The sequence below is a fragment of the Coregonus lavaretus genome (genome assembly GCF_964263955.1).
Source record: "Coregonus lavaretus genome assembly, contig: HAP1_SCAFFOLD_2331, whole genome shotgun sequence".
In the NCBI taxonomy this organism is placed as follows: Eukaryota; Metazoa; Chordata; class Actinopteri; order Salmoniformes; family Salmonidae; genus Coregonus; species Coregonus lavaretus.
Genome location: NW_028164655.1, coordinates 29,955 through 46,997, shown reverse-complemented (window position 1 = coordinate 46,997; position 17,043 = coordinate 29,955). Strand labels below are relative to the sequence as shown.

The window sequence follows — 17,043 nt, the reverse complement described above, 5'->3', positions numbered from 1 at the left end:
TAGGCTAGGTATATTACAGTATATACATACAGTGAGTAATACAGTATATAAACAGAATATGTAAAAATGTATGCACTCACTAACTGTAAGTCGCTCTGGATAAGAGCGTCTGCTAAATAAGTAAAATGTAAATGAATATGAGGTGGTCAGCGTTCAATGACTCTATCTATGGGGCATTAGTCTCAAGGTGCAGGGCAGAGTACCGGGCAGGTAGCCGGCTAGCGACAGTGTCTAAGGTGCAGGGCAGGGTACCGGCTAGTGATTGCTGTTCAACAGTCTGATGGCCTGGAAACAGAAGCTGTTTTTCAGTTGGTCAGGACTCAGGACTGATGGTCAGGACAAACCCTTGCTGTAGCTGTCTTTTGGTTCAGTGGCTGGCCACTGACGACCCCTGGTGTCCTAAACTTACCAATGCCAGTACAGACCACACCGTTTACTACTTCATGTTTGAAATTTTGAGACCAATAGCGTTATCTACTGGTCGTACTAGTCAACTGCAGTCCGAACGAAAAACTTAGTTTCCCGTACTTCCATTCGCTGTAGTCTCTCCCACACTGTGGTAGTTCAGGGACTTTGGAGTGCAGTGTAGTTAGCCTAATGATTCGGACTTTGCTCGTCAATACCTCTTCAACGGAACATGCCAGGATTATATAAATGTCATATTCTAAATCAGTTGACGATGGCGAACAAGTTGCACCACCAGATGCCAACTCTCACGCCGTGAGACACAAGTATTTGACCCTCTTCTCACGCTCTCACGGCACACCTCTTATATCTCACGCATTGAAAAGTACTGCCTTTATTTTTCTATTAGTCCAATGTATAGTCAGCGCGTTAACTTTTCAAATGTGTTCCAAATCGTTTCGAAATCGGAGCATCTGCGCCTGCAATTTAACATCACGAGCGGAACCTCTATCAATGTCCTGTCTAGTGATAGCACTGTGAACCGCGTCACATTGAAGCATATGATTGGTATATTTATGTAAGTGCTCAAGGGAATTGGATGCATGTTTTAAAGAAACGCCCCTTAAAATTATAGGAGCTGCATTGACCCACTGTTTATTATCTATGCATAGTCACCCCTACCTACATGTACATATTACCTCAATTACCTCGACTAACCTGTACCCCCGCACATTGACTCGGTACCCGTACCCCCTGTATATAGCCTCGTTATTGTTATTTTATTGTTGCTCTTTTATTTTGTATTTTATTTAGTAAATATTTTTCATAACTCTTTATTTTTCTTTAAACTGCATTGTTGGTTAAGGGCTTGTAAGTAAGCGTTTCACGGTAAAGTCTACACCTGAGTTATTAGGCGCATGTGACAAATACAATTTGATTTGATTTGAATGGAGAGAGAGAACGTTCTCGCTGAGTTTATAAAACTGTACAAAAACAAACAAACAAAAAAAAGCACTGTTTTGGTTGCTGTTACTCCCGTCCATTTTGCAGAATTCAGCCTTTTGACAGCATGTACTAAAGTCGATTTAATCCACACTGTCCCCGCTTTTTTTGTTGCCAACTGGGCCTCAGGTGTGTGGAGGGCTGTCTGAGGCTTAGAACTGGAGCAGAGCACTGGCCTTCAGGGGGACAGAGTCATATAGGATGGAAAAAACTGAAGTTAAGGAAGTATTTGTCATGTAAATACAATTAACATTGATAATAATGTACAAAGTCAAAAAGCCCAAAAGTTATTGTTGTGAATTGGAGGGAAGAGGTCCCTCAACCAATAACAGTTGGTTGTATTCATGCAAGTCATATTGGGTTGAAGCTATTGAAGTTTTAAGGAATTATTTTTTAATGTAAATTCAATTGAAATTAATTGAAAATCGCATAAGTCAAAAAATACTAAGTAATTTCCGTAGATTGTACAGACGAGGTCCCTGAATCAATAACAGTTGGTTGTATTCATGAAATTAAATTAATTGAAAATAGCCAAAGTAAAAAAATAATAATAATAATAATTGCCGTAGATTGTACAGACAAGGTCTATGAGCCAATAACACCTGGTAGTATTCATGAAAGTCATATGGGGTGAAAGCTATTGACGTTTTAAGGAAGTGTCTTTAATTTAAAAGTCCATTCAATATCATAGAAAATAGTAAAGTATATGCTGTAGATTGTACAGACAAGGTCTCTGAACTCATAACAGTTGGTTTTATTTATGAAAGTCCTTAGGGGTGGAAGCTATTTAAGTTTTAATCAAGTCTTTTTTTACATGTAATGATATTAAATTAATAGAAAATAGCCCAAGTAAAAAAATAAAAAAGTAATTGCCTTACATTGTATTGATGAGGTCCCTGAACCAATAAAAGTTGGTTGAATTCATGTTAGTCATATGGGGTGGAAGCTATTGAACTTTTAAACAAATATGTTTTATACATTAAGAGAAAAAAATCATTGAAAACAGCCAAAGTTAAAAATATATACAAAAGTTATTGCCATAGATTGGATGGTCGAGGTCCCTGAACCAAAATTGGTTGTATTGGGTGGAAGTATTTGGGGTGGAAGTATTTACGTTTTTTGGAAGTATTTATCTGTAAAGTGAAAAAAATTTGGGGGATAAAGTTAAAACATTTTCGTCGATTCGAGAGAAGAGGTCTATGAACAATGTCAAGTTGATTTGAGAGCGATGTCATGTGATTGAAAAACGATTGACATGTCTCATTAACATACAAAAGTAGGCGTTGCAGTTTTAAAACGTTACGGCTGAGCGGAGGAGAGCAGCGTTTTATGTACACTTCGACTCCATAAAGAAAATACGACACCGAATTGCAAAAACAAGGGGTGTAACTTGTTCGCTATCGTTAGCTGGTTCATATGTAATTTATATCATTCTTGCACGTTCCGTTTAAGAGGTATTAACGAGTCCGAATCTTTAATATAAAGCTAACTACACCGCATTCTCACATTCTGACTGCGCTGCCCTCTGTAGCGGGTGATTTACGTCTCATGGTGGGGAGTTAGCTAGTAATACTGGTGTTTAAAAGATGAAGTTGTCTTCTGTTGTAGTAACATTGATATTAACGGTGGGTATTCCATATTACATATATACACCGTTACCTGCTGCCATCGAGGAGCCTTTGAAACTGATGCTGCTGGACGCCTTATTCCGTGCTGTGCTGCAAGTGGTAAGAAACAAGAAGAATAGCTATAAGCGAAATCATACTTTACATTGCATTAACTTGACCGTTTTTTTATATGAACGAGTAATAGGCAATGCAATGTTTTTTCTATTACTCGACCTATGTATCGCAGTCAGGTGCAGCAGGTTTAGGCCTATTGGTTTGAGACACTGAATTGGAGGCTATAAATAAATAATATGCCATTTAGCAGACGCTTTTATCCAAAGCGACTTACAGTCATGTGTGCATACATTTTTACTAGCTAGATAGCTTATAATGCAGCTAACATGTGACGTGTTGTAAAGCTAGTTAGTTAGTCTGAACAAGTAGAACATATGAACTGATTTTGTAGAAGTAAAACAATGCTTTATTGTGCTTTCTCCAGCCCTTGTGTGAAATCATATGTGGATAATTGATTTGAACTAGCTAAATACAGCACAAGCTCTTTTCTAGTGTGGGTGTGGGTGTGTGTGTGTGGGTGGGTGGGTGGGTGGGTGGGTGGGTGGGTGTGTGTGGCCCTTCACCTAGATTTCACACAGTCATGGTGTAAGTAGTGCCTGGGGTAAATACACGTAAACACACACACTGGGGTGAACAGAGCAACTTTAGCCATGTTGTAACTAGTGCCAGTGGAGAAGTGAGCAACATTCACAACGTAGGCTTTAGGCTAGTAGGTGAAAGGACAGACGGAAGCAGATTGCTAAAAGTGTCCTTGGGGAGCCCTATCCTGGTCAAAGATCTGTGCAGTCTTGCCAACTCCTATGGTGGTATTTGCTAAGGGTGTGACAATGACCATAAGAGTTGGTAGGACAGAACAAACCCCTAGCCTCTAGAACAGGGTTAGCATACTAAACTACCAGGGATACTCCAGCTCTCTCAGACCTCATTCAAATGTCTCTCTCTCTCTCCATCTCTCCCCCTATCTCTCTGTCCTTCTCTCTCCCTCTCCATCCCCCCTCTGCCCCAGGGTGACCTGTGCCAGTGTCTGGGTCTGAGTCATCACATCCCAGTGATTCGGGGGTCTGTATCGGGGCTGGAGTTCCTGGGGGAGATGGCGGGAGGGCAGGGAGGTGGGGTGAGGGTGAGTGATGTGGACTTTGACGGAGTCCCGGTGCGCTTGTACGAGCCCCCCGCCGTGGGGGGAGGAGAGGGGGGGCTGAGGAGGGCTGTGATGTTCTACCATGGAGGAGGATGGGCCCTGGGCGCCGCCAGTAAGTGGAAAACTAAATAAATAAAACAAAAAATTGGTGGGTGCTTATATTTATCTTATTTCACACATGTACACGTGTCTGTGTGTGTGTTTGTTTACAAGCATAAATACATCTAGTTCATGATGTAACCCTAATGCAACAACCTTTGGTTTCTCACCGTCTTCCTCTCTCTTTCTCTCCTTCTCTACTCCCCCCACCTCTATATCTTTCCCCTCTCCCTGTCTTCCTCTCAGAGATGGGAAGCTATGATGTCTTGTGTAGGCAGATGTCTGATGAGCTGAATGCAGTGGTTGTGTCTGTTGAGTAAGTGTGTCTCCTCTTTTCACACTGTATTAGCTTCAGTTCTACACACACACACACACACACACACACTCAACATGAAAGTCTTGGGTTCTTATAACGCCATAGTAACAAGTTAAGGTTTGGACATAACTGTTAAAAATAGTTTTTTTGTAACTTTTACCATAAGTGTGTGTGTGTGTGTGTGTGTGTGTGTAGGTACCGTTTGGCTCCAGCAGTGCATTTCCCTGTGCAGTATGAGGACTGTCTGGCCGCGGCCAAGCATTTCCTGGATCTGGGCATTCTGGGAAAGTTGTCTGTGGATCCACAGCGAGTGGCCGTGTCAGGCGATAGCGCTGGAGGAAACCTGGCTGCAGCCGTCGCACAGCAGGTAGACACACACACACACACACACACACACACACACACACACACACACACACACACACACACACACACCTGTCTACACAGACACACTAACACACTCTCCCTCTCTTCACAGATCTCGGTAGATGACAGTGTGAGTGTGAAGTTCAGTGTTCAAGCGTTGATCTACCCAGTCCTCCAGGGTCTAGACCTCAACACTCCATCCCACCAACAGAACCACAACATGCCCATCCTACACCGCTTTATGATGGCCAGGTACACACACATGCACATGTTCACACACACACACACACAGTCACACACACACACACCTGTGTTAGTAACCCTTCTCTCTCTTTCTCTGTAGGTTCTGGCTGCTCTACCTGGGGGTTGATACCTCTCTCCATCCCCTCCTCTTGTCCCCCTCCTTACTCCACCATCCTTCCATCCCTCCCTCCATCCGCTCCCATATCAACTGGACCACCCTTCTGCCGGCCAAACACATGAAGCATTACAAGCCTGTTGGCATGGAGACGGGGTCACAGGAGGTCACGGGGCAGGAGGGAGATCTTCTCCCGGGGTTGCTGGATGTCCGAGCGGCGCCGCTGCTGGCGGAGCAGGGGGTTCTGGGTAGAACCCCGCGAGCTTACATTCTAACGTGTGAGTATGATGTGCTCAGAGACGATGGGTTGATGTACACCAGGAGGCTACAGGACGCGGGCGTCACGGTTTCCAGCGATCACTATGACGACGGTTTCCACGGCGCCTTGAGTTTTGTGCACTGGCCGTTTTTCTTCGATGTGGGGAAAAGAATGATCAGAGGATACATGGACTGGCTGCAGGAAAACCTATAGTGTGTGTGTGTGTGTGTGTGTGTGTGTGTGTGTGTGTGTCTATGCACCATCAAACTGGGTTGGACTGGTGTTTTAAACTGCGTTAGAATGGAAGAATATAACACAGATACTGTTCCCTGATTGTAGCTGTTTGCACTCTGGGGTGTGTGTGTATGTGTCGCAATACGTTTGCTTCCATTAAACACACACACACACAGGTCATCCTATCTCAGCGCTGCTCACCTGACCTGAACAATAAATATGCTGCGTTTTAAATGTGCAGTCTGTTATCTGTCTGTCCCCTCTGGTCACAGGATGCAATCCATAAACAAAGGAGGCTCAAACTAATACACAAAAATAAACTTCCATCTAAGCCAATCAATGCGCAGTGTTAGAATGTAGTAATCTGGGTAATCTGATGACCCCATAACAGTCCTAGTTCTAGACTAGATTGGGTTAAATTATGTTATGTGTACAACTGGGTTATGCATCAATGCAATCTAAATAGAATTGTGCCTACATGGAAAAACAATGAGTACTCAAAAGGTAGTGTCATACAACACGATCCCCTGGTGCTGTAAAAAGCAATAACAAAACATGAAAAAGTATGTTCTTTAGACAAGGTATTGAGTGCGGACTTCATCTACAACCTGACTGTATTTAACACACTTTTCAACCCACAACACTGTGAGAGCTTGATTGGTTTCCACTGAACAGAATGATCTCAGTTGTCCCCAGTAACTGCTGCTGGGTGTGAGCACTTTATGTGCAATTGTGATTGTAATGGTTGATAGATTTTTAACCCTCCAATAAATACTGATCAGTTTGAGTGTTTCTCTTGTTTTATAGTGTTTGCCTACATTGTTACACACATACACACAGACACACATACACACAGACACACACACAGCAAGTGCAATATAGACACTTGAGTTTCAAAACGATTTCAACATATAGATGAGTGACATGTATAAATCATGATACTTTTAGCATGTTGCTTATTCTACCAATCCAATGATAGCTCTACAACAGTGCTTAGGAAAGGAGTTGTGGTTAGGAGGGAGGGGGCAATGGGCGTCAGTCTGACCGACCAATCACAGAGGAGATACCAAACCAACTTTCTGGGGAGTGTAGTTTTTATTTCCATGACATTCAGACCACACAATATAAAACTACAACCCCTCAAGGTTGACCTATCATACACGGTTCTAAATATGTTCACACTTCAAGTCAATCCCCCTCCAGATCTACCTCGTTCTTCACAGCCTATTCAAAAAAGACCGTCTGGTGATTGGCTCAAACGCGCGTCACTTTCCTACAGTGCCCACCCACTCTCATACGTCAGTCAGACAGCAATGGCGGCCTTCGCTGTAGCACGGAGTAGTTGTGGTCAGCTTTCTGGACTAAAAGCTTCTTTTAAAACATTCGGACAGGTAAAACATGGCGTGGCTGCGGCAGCCGTTGCACAGTCCCAGCTGCACCAGCAGTCGCGGCGGTGGTATTCTGTCAGTCATCTCTCCGTTCAGGAGAGGATAGACCGAAAGAGGAATGCTGCCCTGGTCGGAGGAGGTCAGAAGAGAATTGACGCGCAACACAAAAGGGTAAATAATCTATGCATGCGCACGTCAGTTTGATAGTGTATCTATCTGTTTGCCTGTCTGTCTGTCCGTATAACGTTTTGTCTGTCTTCCACAGGGGAAGCTGACAGCCAGAGAGAGAGTTGAGCTTCTGTTGGATAAAGACTCGTTTGTGGAGTATGACATGTTTGTGGAACATCGCTGCTCTGACTTCGGCATGGAAGAGGACCACAACAAGGTAACATGTCACAATAGAGGTTCCTCAATTTTATCCAGCCTTCGGACAAAATGGAATAAACGGATTAATTTGTATGTTGATTCAGTCCTCATTATAAACATGGTTTCTCCCCCCCTCTCTCTCTAGTTCGCAGGGGACAGTGTGGTGACTGGACAGGGAAGGATCAACGGAAGGCTGGTGTATGTCTTCAGTCAGGTACACACACACACACACACACACACACACACACACACACACACACACATCAAAGTAGTTACCATTTATTTTTATGATAAATGTTTCTCGCTCTCTCTTAGGACTTCACCGTATTTGGAGGCAGTCTGTCTGGGGCTCACGCACAGAAGATCTGTAAGGTAGGAGGACAGGCTCACTCTCCAGGGCCTGGTGGCTCACACAACTCCTGCTTCTCATTCATTACTTCTAATCACATCCCTTTATGTCTGTGTAGATCATGGACCAGGCCATGATGGTGGGTGCTCCAGTCATTGGTCTGAACGACTCTGGCGGAGCCAGGATCCAGGAGGGGGTGGAGTCACTGGCTGGATATGCTGACATCTTCCTGGTAAGGGGGCGGGGCTTGATTAGACTGGTTATTGGGATGAGGATGACAGCAAAGAAATGGCTTCTAAATGTACTCTCTCTCCCTGTCTCACTCGCTCTGTCTCTCTCTCTCCGTGTCTCACTCTGTCTCCCTGTCTCACCCGGTATCTCTGTCTCTGTAGAGGAATGTGATGGCTTCAGGTGTGGTTCCTCAGATCTCTCTGATCATGGGTCCCTGTGCTGGAGGAGCTGTCTACTCTCCTGCCCTGACCGACTTCACCTTTATGGTCAAGGTAAGACACACACACAGTATAGGATAACTTCAGGACCCCTCCTGCATAGATGTACTGTACAATTAATACAACTAACATGGGTTATATCCAGATCTTTGATGGCGTGTGTGTGTGTAGGACACCTCATACCTGTTCATCACAGGCCCTGACGTAGTGAAGTCTGTCACCAATGAAGACGTCACTCAGGAGGAACTGGGAGGAGCTAAGACACACACAGCCGTGTCAGGCGTCGCTCACCGTGCGTTTGAGAACGACATCGATGCTCTGCTCAACCTCCGAAACTTCTTCAACTTCCTTCCCCTTAGCAACCAGGACCCCGCCCCCGTTACAGAGTGCCACGACCCCAGGTACCCAACCACAGAACTCCTCTCAGACAGACTAGCCAATCACAGGACATTTGGGATTTTCCTGAAATGTAATCCATAGAAAGGGCCTTTGGAGGATGTTAGATCCCCTCTCATCCCTCTCTCTCCTCTCCTCCTCCAGTGATAGACTGGTTCCTGGTCTGGACACCATCGTTCCCTTTGAGACCACTAAAGCCTATGACATGCTGGACATCATCCAGGGGGTACGCCACACACACACACACACACACACACACACACACACAGCCTGTTATGTATTCATCTGTGGTTTTAACTTTAGATTGTGGACGAGAGGGAGTTCTTTGAGATCATGCCCAACTACGCTAAAAACATCGTAGTGGGATTTGCTCGCATGAATGGTCGAACTGTTGGAATCGTAGGGAATCAACCTAAAGTAGCGTCTGGTGAGTCGAAGAATCGGATGGATGGATTAGTGATGATGATGGTGCTGATGATGGTGATAATGAGTAGTGGTGGTGCTGATGATATGATGGTGGTTGTGATGATGATGGTTGTTGTGGTGGTGATGATACTTCTCCTGTGTGTGTGTGTGTGTGTACAGGTTGTCTGGACATTAACTCGTCAGTAAAGGGAGCTCGCTTCGTTCGTTTCTGCGATGCTTTCAACATCCCCATCCTCACCTTCGTGGACGTGCCCGGCTTCCTGCCAGGTAGGACGCAAGTCTGACTTTCCTCATGAATAATTGGCACGTCAAAAAGTAAATGTCATTTGACAGCTTTCACTTTAATTGTCAAACTGTTGTACTGCGATCAACCAGCATTTAAAAATCGAAACAAGTTAGATTTTTCAAACGAGAATTCCACCTTCCTCATTGTTTCTCTCAGGTACGTCTCAGGAGTATGGAGGTATCATCCGACACGGAGCCAAGCTACTGTTTGCCTTCGCTGAGGCTACTGTCCCCAAGATCACCATCATCACTAGGAAGGCCTATGGAGGAGCGTATGACGTGATGAGTTCCAAGCACCTGAGAGGAGATGTGAACTATGCCTGGCCGTCTGCAGAGGTGGCCGTGATGGGAGCCAAGGTAACACACACACACCTTCTACACAAGACCAAGGTATCACACACATCCTTCTAGCCATGGCAACATTCACAATGTCAAAATGAATCACTTTAATACATTCATAATAAATGGCTGCCTCTCTAACATGGTGTGTGTTTAATCAGGGTGCTGTCCAGATCATCTTCAGAGGGAAATCCAACCAGGCAGAGCAGGAGGCTGAATACGTAGAGAAGTTCGCCAACCCTTTCCCTGCCGCTGTCAGAGGTACACACACATACACACCCCATTCATTCCAACAAACCTTACACACACTCCCCCATCGTAACCGTGTGTGTTTCAGGGTTCGTGGATGACATCATCGTGCCGTCGACCACCCGGAAGAGGATCTGTAGGGACCTGGAGGTTCTGGCCTCCAAGAAACAGACCAACCCCTGGAAGAAACACGCCAACATCCCACTCTAACACACACCCTCTCCCACCCGACCTGTCTGTCTCCAAGACCATCACCTCCGTCTGTCTGTCATTTCACCTATAGCTTAGCTCAGGGCTCTCAAACCCTGTTCCTGGAGAGCTACCGTCTTGTAGGTTTTTGCTCCAAACCTAATCTAGCGTACCTGATTCTAGTAATTAGCTGGTTGATAAACTGAATCAGGTTAGTTACAACTGGGGTTGGATTGAAAACCTACAGGAGGGTAGCTCTCGAGAAACAGGGTTGGAGAGCCCTGGCTTAGATACACTTATCTGTCCCTACCCTTGTGGGACTTGTTTGGAAAAATCAGCGTTTTTCTATCTGGTCAAAGTAGCACACCTGCCGTGAATCCATAGACTAGTTTGTTAAATAAAATGATTGAACTTGTAAAGACAAATGTCTGTGTTTGTCCGTGTGTGAGACAGAATGTGCTGAATGTGTGTGCTGACACGTTTCATATCCCAATGACAGTTTGAACGTGTGTGTGTGTGTGTAATATCGAGGTTTTGTGTAATAACCAGCCAAGCACACTCACTCATCCCTGTCACCAGTGCTGGAAAAAGTACCCAATTGTCATACTTGAGTAAAAGTAAAGATGCCTTAATAGAAAATGACAAGTAAAAGTTAGTCACCCAGTAAAATACTACTGGAGTAGAAGTCTAACCTAAAAGTATTTGGGTTTTAAATATCCTTAAGTATCAAAAGTAATTTCAAATTCCTTATATTAAGCAAACTAAAGGGCACCATTTTCTTGTGTTTTTCCATTTACGGATAGCCAGGGGCACACTCCAACTCTGACATCATTTACAAACGAAGCGTTTAGTGAGTCCGCCAGATCAGAGGCATGACCAAGGAAGTTCTCTTGATAAGTGTGTGAATTGGACCATTTTCCTGTCCTGCTAAGCATTGAAAATGTAATGAGTACTTTGGGTTTCAGGGAAAAAGTATGGAGAAAAAATTACATTATTTTCTTTAGGAATGTAGTGAAGTGAAAGTTGTCAAAAATATAGAGTAAAGTACAGATACTCTGTTGGAGCTCAGTCTCCATAGTTCTCCGCCACGTTGTCTTGGGCCTCCCGCTCTTACGCCTTCCCCCTGGAGTCAAATATACTTTTTTTATTTGTATAAATATACACAGTGCATTCGGAAAGTATTCAGACCCCTTGACTTTTTCCACATTTTGTTATGTTCGAGTTGCCAAACGTCAGCCTCAAAACCTTAATGACTTGGAGAAGATCTGCAAAGAGGAGTGGAACAAAATCCCTCCTGAGATGTGTGAAAACCTGGTGGCCAACTACAAGAAACATCTGACCTCTGTGATTGCCAACAAGGGTTTTGCCACCAAGTACTAAGTCATGTTTTGCAGAGGGGTCAAATACTTATTTCCCTCATTAAAATGCAAATCAATTTATAACATTTTTGACATGCGTTTTTCTGGAGTTTTTTGTTGTTATTCTGTCTCTCACTGTTCAAATAAACCTACCATTAAAATTATAGACTGATCATGTCTTTGTCAGTGGGCAAACTTACAAAATCAGCAGGGGATCAAATACTTTTTTCCCTCACTGTATATATCAACGAATGCCTTTGCAATTCATGTACAATCAATTGAATTTACCACAGGTGGACTCCAATCAAGTTGTAGAAACATGTCAAGGATGATCAATGGAAACAGGATGCACCTGAGCTCAATTTCGAGTCTCATAGCAAAGGGTCTGAATACTTATGTAAATGTGATATCAGTTTTCTAAAAACCTGTTTTCGCTTTGTCATTATGGGGTATTGTGTGTAGATTGATGAGGAATTATTATTTATTTAATCAATTTTAGAATAAGGCTGTAACGTAACAAAATGTGGAAAAAGTCAAGGGGTCTGAATACTTTCCGAATGCACTGTATATTTTTTTAGGGGGTAGATCAACTTTAATATTGCAGATAGATTGTGGCTTCCATCAATGTAATTGTCTGCATCATTTCCAATCCCCCATATATATTTTTTGTATATACACTACCAGTCAAAAGTTTGGACACACCTACTCATTCAAGGGTTGTTCTGTATTTTTACATTGTAGAATAATAGTGAAGACATCAAAACTATGAAATAACACATATGGGATCATGTAGTAACCAAAAAAGTGTTCAACAAATCAAAATATATTTTATATTTGAGATTCTTCAAATAGCCACCCTTTGCCTTGATGACAGCATTGCACACAATACTAATTGATCATTAGAAAACCCTTTTGCAATTATGTTAGCACAGCTGAAAACTGTTGTGCTGATTAACTAGCTGTTCACGGAATAATGCTGCGCCTAGTTAGCTAGCTGAGTTAGCCTATTCTTAGAAAACATTGAACCGCTGTAGTTTACAACAATTATAGTTTCTGAGGTGGAAGTTGGGAGAGTTATATTTGGGAGTTGTGGTGAGGGAGGCCCCGCTCTCTCCTTTCCCAGATGTTTAGTTCATTTCATTCCGATCTCCTCTGCATTATTGTAGCCATTTGCTGCAGCCTGTCAACTATGCCTCTGCCTATCCCTGTTCTCTCCTCTCCGCACAGGCTACACAAACGCCTCACACCGCGTGGCTGCTGCCTCTCTAACCTGGTGGTCCCTGCACGCACCACTCACCTGGAGTTCCAGGTCTCAGGCAGCCTCTGGAACTGCCGTTCTGCTGCCAACAAGGCAGAGTTCATCCCAGCCTATGCTACCCTCCAATCCCTCAACTTCTTGGCGCTGACGGAAACATGGATTACCACTGAAAACACTGCTACTCCTACTGCTCTCTCCTCGTCTGACCATGTGTTCTCGCATACCCCGAGAGCATCTGGTCAGCGGGGTGGTGGCACAGGAATCCTCATATCTCCCAAGTGGACATTCTCAATTTTTCCCCTAACCCATCTGTCTATCTCCTCATTTGAATTCCATGCTGTCACAGTCACTAGCCCATTTAAGCTTAATATCCTTGTCATCTATCGCCCTCCAGGTTCCCTTGGAGAGTTCATCAATGAGCTTGACGCCTTGATAAGCTCCTTTCCTGAGGATGGCTCACCCCTCACAGTTCTGGGGGATTTCAACCTCCCTACGTCTACATTTGACTCATTTCTCTCTGCCTCCTTCTTTCCACTCCTCTCCTCTTTTGACCTCACCCTCTCACCGTCCCCCCCTACTCACAAGGCAGGCAATACGCTTGACCTCATCTTTACTAGATGCTGTTCTTCTACTAATCTCACTGCAACTCCCCTCCATGTCTCCGACCACTACTTTGTATCCTTCTCTCTCTCGCTCTCCTCCAACACTACTCACTCTGCCCCTACACAGATGGTAATGCGCCGTTGCAACCTTCGCTCTCTCTCTCCCGCTACTCTCTCCTCTTCCATCCTATCATCTCTCCCCTCTGCTCAATCCTTCTCCCTCCAATCTCCTGATTCTGCCTCCTCAACCCTCCTCTCCTCCCTTTCTGCATCCTTTGACTCTCTATGTCCCCTATCCTCCCGGCCGGCTCGGTCCTCCCCTCCAGCTCCGTGGCTTGATGACTCATTGCGAGCTCACAGAACAGAGCTCCGGGCAGCTGAGCGGAAATGGAAGAAAACTAGACTCCCTGCGGACCTGGCATCTTTTCACTCCCTCCTCTCTACATTTTCTTCATCTGTTTCTGCTGCTAAGGCCACTTTCTACCACTCTAAATTCCAAGCATCTGCCTCTAACCCTAGGAAGCTCTTTTCCACATTCTCCTCCCTGCTGAATCCTCCTCCCCCCCCCCTCCTCCCTCTCTGTGGATGACTTCGTCAACCACTTTGAAAAAAAGGTTGACGACATCCGATCCTCGTTTGTTAAGCCAAATGACACTGCTGGTCCTGCTCACACTGCCCTACCCTATGCTTTGACTTCTTTCTCCCCTCTCTCTCCAGATAAAATCATGCGACTTGTGACGGCAGGCCGCCCAACAACCTGCCCGCTTGACCCTATCCCCTCCTCTCTTCTCCAGACCATCTCCGGTGACCTTCTCCCCTACCTCACCTCGCTGATCAACTCATCCTTGACCGCTGGCTATGTCCCTTCCGTCTTCAAGAGAGCGAGAGTTGCACCCCTTCTCAAAAAACCAACACTCGATCCCTCTGATGTCAACAACTACAGACCAGTATCCCTTCTTTCTTTTCTCTCCAAAACTATTGAGCGTGCCGTCTCTAGCCAACTCTCTTGCTATCTCTCTCAGAATGACCTTCTTGATCCAAACCAGTCAGGTTTCAAGACTGGTCATTCAACTGAGACTGCTCTTCTCTGTGTCACGGAGGCTCTCCGCACTGCTAAAGCTAACTCTCTCTCCTCTTATCCTTCTAGACCTGTCTGCTGCCTTTGATACTGTGAACCATCAGATCCTCCTCTCCACCCTCTCCGAGCTGGGCATCTCCGGCGCGGCTCACTCTTGGATTGCGTCCTACCTGACCGGTCGCTCCTACCAAGTGGCGTGGCGAGAAGCTGTCTCCGCACCACGTGCTCTCACCACTGGTGTCCCCCGGGGCTCAGTTCTAGGCCCTCTCCTATTCTCGCTATACACCAAGTCACTTGGCTCTGTCATATCCTCACATGGCCTCTCCTATCATTGCTACGCTGACGATACACAACTAATCTTCTCCTTTCCCCCTTCTGATAACCAGGTGGCGAATCGCATCTCTGCATGTCTGGCAGACATATCAGTATGGATGACGGATCACCACCTCAAGCTGAACCTTGGCAAGACGGAGCTGCTCTTCCTCCCGGGGAAGGACTGCCCGTTCCATGATCTCGCCATCACGGTTGACAACTCCGTTGTGTCCTCCTCCCAGAGTGCGAAGAGCCTTGGCGTGACCCTGGACAACACCCTGTCGTTCTCCGCTAACATCAAGGCGGTGACCCGATCCTGTAGGTTCATGCTCTACAACATTCGGAGAGTACGACCCTGCCTTACACAGGAAGCGGCACAGGTCCTAATCCAGGCACTTGTCATCTCCCGTCTGGATTACTGCAACTCGCTGTTGGCTGGGCTCCCTGCCTGTGCCATTAAACCCCTACAACTCATCCAGAATGCCGCAGCCCGCCTGGTGTTCAACCTTCCCAAGTTCTCTCACGTCACCCCGCTCCTCCGCACACTCCACTGGCTTCCAGTTGAAGCTCGCATCTGTTACAAGACCATGGTGCTTGCCTATGGAGCTGTGAGGGGAACGGCACCTCCGTACCTTCAGGCTCTGATCAGTCCCTACACCCAAACGAGGGCATTGCGTTCATCCACCTCTGGCCTGCTGGCTCCCCTTCCTCTGCGGAAGCATAGTTCCCGCTCAGCCCAGTCAAAACTGTTCGCTGTTCTGGCACCCCAATGGTGGAACAAGCTCCCTCACGACGCCAGGACAGCGGAGTCACTCACCACCTTCCGGAGACATTTGAAACCCCACCTCTTTAAGGAATACCTGGGATAGGATAAAGTAATCCTTCTACCCCCCCCTTACCCCAACCCACCCGCCCCCCTGTACTACTGGCTATAAGGTGAATGCACCAATTTGTAAGTCGCTCTGGATAAGAGCGTCTGCTAAATGACGTAAATGTAAATTAAAGAAGCAATAAAACTGGCCTTCTTGAGACTAGTTGAGTATCTGGCGCATCAGCAATTGTGGGTTCGATTACAGGCTCAAAATGGCCAGAAACAAATAACTTTCTTCTGAAACTCGTCAGTCTATTCTTGTTCTGAGAAATGAAGGCTATTCCATGCGAGAAATTGTGAAGAAACTGAAGATTTCGTACAACGCTGTGTACTACTCCCTTCACAGAACAGCACAAACTAGCTCTAACCAGAATAGAAAGAGGAGTGGGAGGCCCCGGTGCACAACTGAGCAAGAGGACAAACTAGTGTCTAGTTTGACTTACAGGTCCTCAACTAGCAGGCTTCATTAAATAGTACCCGCAAAACTCCAGTCTCAACGTCAACAGTGAAGAGGCAACTCCGTGATGCTGACCTTCTAGGCAGAGTTGCAAAGAAAAAGCCATATCTCAGACTGCCCATCTTAATCTTTTATTTTTATTGGCCAGACTGAGATATGGCTTTTTCTTTGCAACTCTGCCTAGGTCGTCAGCATCCCGGAGTCGCCTCTTCACTGTTGACGTTGAGACTGGTGTTTTGCAGGTACTATTTAATGAAGCTGCCAGTTGAGGACCTGTGAGGCGCCTGTTTCTCAAACTAGACACTAATGTATTTGTCCTCTTGCTCAGTTGTGCACCGGGGCCTCCCACTCCTCTTTCTATTCTGGTTAGAGCCAGTTTGCGCTGTTCTGTGAAGGGAGTAGTACACAGTGTTGTACGAGATCTTCAGTTTCTTGGCAATTTCTCACATGGAATAGCCTTCATTTCTCAGAACAAGAATAGACTGAGTTTCAGAAGTTAGTTATTTGTTTCTGGCCATTTTGCTTCTTTAAATCAGCACAACAGTTTTCAGCTGTGCAAACATAATTGCAAAAGGGTTTTCTAATGATCAATTAGCCTTTTAAAATGATAAACTTGGATTAGCAAACACAACGTGCCATTGGAACACAGGACTGATATGGGCCTCTGTACGCCTATGTAGATATTCCATAAAAAATCTGCCGTTTCCAGCTACAATAGCCATTTATAACATTAACAATGTCTACACTGTATTTCTGATAAATTTGATGTTATTCTAATGGACAAAAACGTTTCTTTCAAAAACAAGGACATT

At 45.2% G+C, this 17,043-nt stretch overlaps 2 protein-coding genes across 2 annotated transcripts; both read left to right on the top strand.

The window, feature by feature from the left end:
- Nucleotides 1-2,689: 2,689 nt before the first annotated feature.
- On the top strand, nucleotides 2,690-6,646 carry LOC311116810 (neutral cholesterol ester hydrolase 1-like). The gene is made up of 6 exons (XM_084191846.1): nucleotides 2,690-3,134; nucleotides 4,096-4,339; nucleotides 4,573-4,642; nucleotides 4,838-5,009; nucleotides 5,121-5,260; nucleotides 5,352-6,646. The coding sequence occupies exons 1-6, from the start codon at nucleotides 2,994-2,996 to the stop codon at nucleotides 5,836-5,838; spliced, it is 1,254 nt and encodes a 417-aa protein (XP_084047972.1). The 5' UTR covers nucleotides 2,690-2,993; the 3' UTR covers nucleotides 5,839-6,646.
- Nucleotides 6,647-7,157: 511 nt separating this feature from the next.
- LOC311116808 (propionyl-CoA carboxylase beta chain, mitochondrial-like) lies at nucleotides 7,158-10,718 on the top strand. Its single transcript, XM_084191844.1, has 13 exons — nucleotides 7,158-7,418; nucleotides 7,513-7,632; nucleotides 7,759-7,827; nucleotides 7,929-7,985; nucleotides 8,081-8,194; nucleotides 8,355-8,465; nucleotides 8,583-8,812; nucleotides 8,952-9,033; nucleotides 9,111-9,234; nucleotides 9,393-9,500; nucleotides 9,676-9,875; nucleotides 10,019-10,118; nucleotides 10,195-10,718. The coding sequence occupies exons 1-13, from the start codon at nucleotides 7,173-7,175 to the stop codon at nucleotides 10,314-10,316; spliced, it is 1,683 nt and encodes a 560-aa protein (XP_084047970.1). The 5' UTR covers nucleotides 7,158-7,172; the 3' UTR covers nucleotides 10,317-10,718.
- The last annotated feature ends 6,325 nt before the right edge of the window (nucleotides 10,719-17,043 follow it).

Bases quoted from the DNA above. Each gene is read 5' to 3' on its own strand.
- LOC311116810 (XM_084191846.1), top strand. From the start codon at position 2,994: ATGAAGTTGTCTTCTGTTGTAGTAACATTGATATTAACGGTGGGTATT. The intron at 4,643-4,837 runs GTAAGTGTGTCT...GTGTGTGTGTAG, and splicing joins GCAGTGGTTGTGTCTGTTGA to GTACCGTTTGGCTCCAGCAG. The intron at 5,010-5,120 runs GTAGACACACAC...CTCTCTTCACAG, and splicing joins CTGCAGCCGTCGCACAGCAG to ATCTCGGTAGATGACAGTGT.
- LOC311116808 (XM_084191844.1), top strand. From the start codon at position 7,173: ATGGCGGCCTTCGCTGTAGCACGGAGTAGTTGTGGTCAGCTTTCTGGA. The intron at 7,419-7,512 runs GTAAATAATCTA...TGTCTTCCACAG, and splicing joins TTGACGCGCAACACAAAAGG to GGGAAGCTGACAGCCAGAGA. The intron at 7,986-8,080 runs GTAGGAGGACAG...ATGTCTGTGTAG, and splicing joins ACGCACAGAAGATCTGTAAG to ATCATGGACCAGGCCATGAT.